This window comes from Mus pahari, chromosome 5 (genome assembly GCF_900095145.1).
Source record: "Mus pahari chromosome 5, PAHARI_EIJ_v1.1, whole genome shotgun sequence".
Lineage (NCBI taxonomy): Eukaryota > Metazoa > Chordata > Mammalia > Rodentia > Muridae > Mus > Mus pahari.
This window is the reverse complement of record NC_034594.1, coordinates 126,510,834-126,516,734: the sequence shown is the minus strand read 5'-3', so window position 1 is coordinate 126,516,734 and position 5,901 is coordinate 126,510,834. Positions and strand designations below refer to the sequence as shown.

At 43.0% G+C, this 5,901-nt stretch overlaps 1 protein-coding gene across 2 annotated transcripts in view; it reads left to right on the top strand.

Annotated features, from left to right (window-relative positions):
* The window catches only part of Npl (N-acetylneuraminate pyruvate lyase), a 44,943-nt gene extending 42,473 nt beyond the window's left edge, over positions 1-2,470 (top strand). Inside the window, exon 12 of one of the 2 annotated variants that reach the window (XM_021198812.2) lies at positions 1,917-2,470. In XM_021198812.2, the coding sequence (XP_021054471.1) occupies positions 1,917-2,101 (185 nt within the window). In that variant the 3' untranslated portion in view covers positions 2,102-2,470. The remainder of the gene's footprint in view (positions 1-1,916) is intronic. The other variant, XM_029538917.1, reaches the window with a different exon arrangement.
* Positions 2,471-5,901: the final 3,431 nt, after the last annotated feature.

Genomic DNA, 5,901 nt, shown 5'->3' with positions numbered 1-5,901 from the left:
GTGGGCTGGAGAGATGGCTCGGCGGTTAACAGCACTGACTGTTCTTCCCAAGGTCCTGAGTTCAAATCCCAGCAACCACAAGGTGGCTCACAACCATCCGTGATGAGATCTAATGTCCTCTTCTGGTGTGTCTAAAGACAGCTACAGTGTACTTACATATAATAAATAAATAAAATAAATAAATCTTTTTTAAAAAAAAAGACAGTTTAAAAAAAAAAAAAAGAATGTTTTACATGGGCTGGAGAGATGGCTCAGCAGTTAAGAGCACTGAATGCTCTTCCTAAAGTCCTGAGTTCAAATCCCAGCAACAACATGGTGGCTCACAACCATCCGTAATGAGATCTGACCCCCTCTTCTGGTGTGTCTGAAGACACCTACAGTGTATAAAAAAAAAATGTTTTACACTCTATCAAAGGACCAAAGTTCAAATTCTAGCACCCTCGTAGAGCTACCTGCAATTGCTCCAATGGATCCAACACTCTCTATTGGTCTATGAGTGACCGACCCTTACACATGTGCCATACACACACATAAATAAAATTTAAAGAAATAAAATAAAAGAAGGGGCTGGTGAGATGGCTCAGCGGGTAAGAGCACCAACTGCTCTTCCAAAGGTCATGAGTTCAAATCCCAGCAACCATATAATAGCTCGCAACCATCCGTAATGAGATCTGATGCCCTTTTCTGGAGTGTCTGAAGATAGCTACTTACATAAAATGAATAAATAAATAAATCTTTAAAAAGATAAAATAAGTAAAAATTAACATCAAAGCCGGGCATGGTGGCACACGCCTTTAATCCCAGGACTCAGGAGGCAGAGGCAGGCGGATTTCTGAGTTCAAGGCCAGCCTGGTCTACAAAGTGAGTTTCAGGACAGCCAGGGCTATACAGAGAAACCCCATCTCGAAAAACCAAAAAAAAAAAAAAAAAAAAAAAATTAACATCACGAGGGAAATGATGTAATTGGGTTTTTTTTGTTTTTTTTTGGGTTCTTTTTTTTTTTTTCCTTAGCTCCTGATGCTCATGCCCCACCTTGGTGCTGGGGTATTGGTGTGTTCCTCTCCGCATGGCTCCTTGCTTTGAAGGTTGACTTTGGGGTTTGTTTATCTGTTTGTTTCATTTTATTTATTTAATTGAGTTTGTATGTGAACTTACAGGTGTACCATAGCCTACATGTGGATGTCAGAGGCCAGTTTGAGGGAATCTGTTCTCTCCTTCCACCGTGTGGGTCCTGGGGATTGAACTTGGGTACCTTGGCAGCTCTGCCTTTACCTGCTAAGCTATACTGTAGGCTCCAGCCTTGGCTCTTTGCGTTGTTTTATTTTGCTAGTTTGTTTGTTTGTTTGTTTATGGTAAACTTGAACTCAGGGACTCTTATATACTAAATAAGCACTCTACCATGGATGTTATCTCATTTTTAGCTGTGTGTTGGGGCGGGTTGGGGGCGGTAGAAGTGTGGGTATTTGTATATAAGTACAGTAACCACAGAGGCCGGAAGAGGGTATTGAATTCCCGGAAGTTGGGATTACAAGGGGTTTCAAGCCACTCTACATTGGCAACATTGGTGCTGGGAACCAAACTGGAGTCTTCTGAAAGAATAGGGGATGCTTCTAAATGCTGGGCCATCTCTTAAAAGCCTTGAAAGGAGGGATCCCTATACTACTCTGTATGTGTGGGACAGGGTCTCCTGTAGCCAAGACCTACCTTAAGCTCTGGTTCCCCTATCTCTGCCTCCCAAGTGCTGGGATTGCAGGTGTGGATGCCATGCCCAGCTCAGGCAACCTAACTACAAGTGTTCTCACCCTTTAGGTTTACCAGGTCTTGTAGCAGATCCTTGCATGTAACCTCTTCTTTGGGATGTTTGTGGGGAAGAGGGAAGTGCCAGATATGTCTCACCCTTTGTTTTTCCCATCTAGGTTTTGGAGTGTCGCAGACCAAAGCCATCATGACACTGGTCTCTGGGATTCCAATGGGCCCGCCACGGCTTCCTCTGCAGAAAGCCACCCAGGAGTTTACTGCTAACGCTGAGGCCAAGCTGAAGAGCCTGGATTTCCTTTCTTCCCCTAGTGTAAAGGATGGGAACTTGGAAGCCTGTAGCTAGTGCCTGATGAGTCTGGGTGTGTAAGCTTAGACTTAGTCCATCTTCAATAGTACAATTCTTTTCTCAGGGACTTTTTAGGTGAATTTGAACTAATCTTTCTTTTAACAAGTAAAATCCTACACCAATTAAGAAATATCAATTATGAACCTAAACTTTTTTGTTATAAAGAAGTCACAAGCCCTAAGTCATTCATTTTGTAAAATTATTATAGAGAAATCTCTACTTATACAGATGCAATGGAACCAAGTGGAAATTGTAATAGTAATTACAATTGTTAATTAATTACATTAATTAATGTAATTCATGTTACTATATTAATTGCTGTATTAGTTATATTATTGCTGAATAAATTTCACCTGCCTTTTGGGACCACTTATACTCTTAATCTTGTTTCAAAGTTTTATAATTTAGACGGGCGGTGGTGGCTCACACCTTTAATCCCAGCACTCGGGAGGCAGAGACGGGCTGATTTCTGAGTTCGAGACCAGCCTGGTCTACAAAGTGAGTTTCAGGACAGCCAGGGCTATACAGAGAAACCCTGTCTAGAAAAATCAAAAACAACAACAAATATTATAATTTGAGAACTGTCTTAGGGTTTTATTGCAGTGAAGAGACACCGTGACCACAGCAACTCTTACAAAGAAAAGCATTTAGTTGGCATTGGCTTACAGTTCAGAGATTTAGTCCATTATTGTCATGGCAGGAATCATGGTGGCATCCAGGTAGACATGGATGGGACTGGAGAAAGAGCTGAGATTTCTACATCTGGATCTACAGGCAACAGGAAGAGACAGTGAGTCACCAGGCCTGGCTTGAGCTCCTGAAACCTGCTTGTGGGTCAGGCTGTGAACTCTCAGCTGTTGCTGCTGCCACACTTTTACCCGGCCATCAGGGACTCTTAACTCTAAAACCATAAGCCCAAGTAAACATTTTTCATGTAGAACTTGCTTGGGTCATGGTATTTTGTCACAGCAAAGAAAAGTAATTAAGACAATATTGGAATAGTGTCTTTCTAGATCCTCTAAAATAGGACTCTGCCAGATTGAGAGGGATTCTTTAACAGTGGAGTCTCCTGGACTCTATCTTTGAGCCTGGTGCCAAGTCAGATGTCTTCCTTTTAAGAACTTCCCTCTTTGCACACCAGGAGCCCCTTCTGGCCACACTAAGCCTTGTAGTCTGTGGGCTGAGCAGGTTTTCCTCACACTCTAGAGACTCCCCAGTTTATACATCCTGGGATGGCTAATGTCTAACCGGGGTGGGGGCGGGGGCAGGGGCATCTTCTGGGAACTAAGCACAGATCTGTACGGAAAGAATAGCCTCTGCTTGCAAACCCAGCTCAGCATTAACCCTGCTGGAGGGGGGGTGGTTAGGGAAGTCGGACATTCAAGAATTCTTATTTCAACATCCATGATCTTTGCCCTGTCAAGGATTGGAGTCTCAGCTGGCTGTCCTCAGGCTCTTGCTGCAAAGTTGCTCTGAGTCACCTACTCAGCTGCTGTCCACAAAGAGTGGACCACTGTAGGTAGCCTTTACTACCAGAGCCAAGCTGTCCCCTGAGCTTCATCTGTCCACATCTGGTCTTTGCATCTGCCTCCTGCAGCTATCTTCCTCTGCAAGCCTGGCAGCTTGACCAAAGGCTCTAGTTCTGTGAGCATCCCTTGATCAGGCCCCTAGGGTTGCTCAGTCCTAGTTCCTTCTCAAGATGGAATCTTTTTTTTTTTTTTTTTTTTTAGTTTTTTTTTTTTTTTTTTTTTTTTTTTTTAAGATTTATTTATTTATTATATGTAAGTACACTGTAGCTGTCTTCAGACACTCCAGAAGAGGGCGTCANATCTTGTTACGGATGGTTATGAGCCACCATGTGGTTGCTGGGATTTGAACTCCGGACCTTCGGAAGAGCAGTCGGGTGCTCTTACACACTGAGCCATCTCACCAGCCCCCTCTGAATCCTGGTCTTTAACAAAATGAACTTCTCTGCTTCAGCAAAGAAGTAAAGAAGTCACTATCTTTGGGACCAAAGTCCCAATTAGGACTTAACTAAAAAACAAAACAAAAAACTTACACTGCCAAAAATAGGACTCTTCAACAGGATATCTTGCCTTACTTTTTGTTTTAATTTTTAAATTCCATAACTTTGTTTGTTTGTTTGTTTGTTTGGCGTGTGCGGGAATTGGAGAACAGCTTGGAGTCGTTGGTTCTCTCCCGTCGTACAGGTTCTGGAAATCCAACTTGGGTTGTCAGGCTTCGTGGCAAGCACTTTAAACCATGGGTCATTTCACCTTCCTGTCTTAGTTACTTTTACATGGTTGTGATAAGACACGGTTGCCAAGGCAATGTATCAAAGTAAGATTTTAATTTGGGGTTCATGGGTCCAGAGGGTTCGAATCCACGATTGTCGGGGCAGGGAGCAGAACAAGGCAGCAGGCGGGCAAGCGAGTGTGTCACGGGAACCGAGAACTTAAAGAAACGTGGGACAGCAAGAGAACTGGGAATGGCTTGGGCTTCTGAAACTTCAAAATCACCCCTAGTGACATTCTTCTTCCAGTAAGGCCACTTCAAATACTTCTGCCTCAGGGATTTTTCTAATGCTGTGAAGAGACACCATAACCATGGCAGCTCCTTTTTTTTTTTTTAAGATTTATTTATTTATTTTATGTATGTGAGTGCACTGTAGCTGTACAGATGGTTGTGAGCCTTCATGTGGTTGTTGGGAATTGAAATTTTAGACCCTCTGCTCTCTCCAATCAACTCTGCTCCCTCAGTCCCTGTTCACTCCAGTTCAAACATTTATTTATTTATTTATTTATTTATTTTTGGTTTTTCGAGAGAGGGGTTTTCTGTATAGCCTTAGCAGTCCTGGAACTCACTCTGTAGACCAGGCTAGCCTCGAACTCAGAAATCTGCCTGCCTCTGTCTCCCAAGTGCTGGGATTAAAGGCGTGTGCCACTACTGCCCGGCACAAAGTACAGGCATACATGCAGGCAGGATGTTGTATGCATAAATAAATCTTAAGGGCTGGTGAGATGGCTCAGCGGGTAAGAGCACCCGACTGCTCTTCCAAAGGTGCAGAGTTCAAATCCCAGCAAAAACATGATGGCTCACAACCATCCTTAACGAGATCTGACTCCCTCTTCTGGGACAGCTACAGTGTACTTACATATAATAAATAAATAAATCTTAAAAATAAAACAAAAGTTCAAGGATAGCCAGGGCTATATAGAGAAACCCTGTCTTGAAAAACCAAAAAACCAAAACCAAAACCAAACCAAAACAAGAAGGCCAGTTTTTAACCTTTCTCCCTCTCCCCTCTATGTTCCCTGCTGGCCTCTTATTCTCTCTCTCTCTCCTCTCCTCTCTCCTTCTGCCCCCCTCCTTTCTTTGCCTCTACCTGCTTTTCCAGGTCCCCTTTCCTTCCTACCAGTAAACCATTTAATATTAGGTCTGTTGCATGGTTTGACTGTTCAGGGGACACATTGGCCTGGCCTGCTGAGGTGTGCCCTCCCACTTCATTATACCACCTCTGTTTTATAAAACACAACAGTCATTCTAGAAAGTTCCCCAAGAACAGGGAAATCCTGTGCTTTTTAGATAGAAATAAAGAGGAAATTTCTCTCAAATTTCCAGCTTTTCTAGGACAGTGCACACACTACTCTCCACTCCTGGTTCCAGGATCTGCTCACAGCACTTTCCCATGTCCTTAATTCTTTAATCCCACAAGAAGTCCCAAGTACTATGAGTCTCTGAGATTGCTTCATACTGCCAACTTTCCCAATGAGCTTGATTTCAGATTTTTTTTTTTT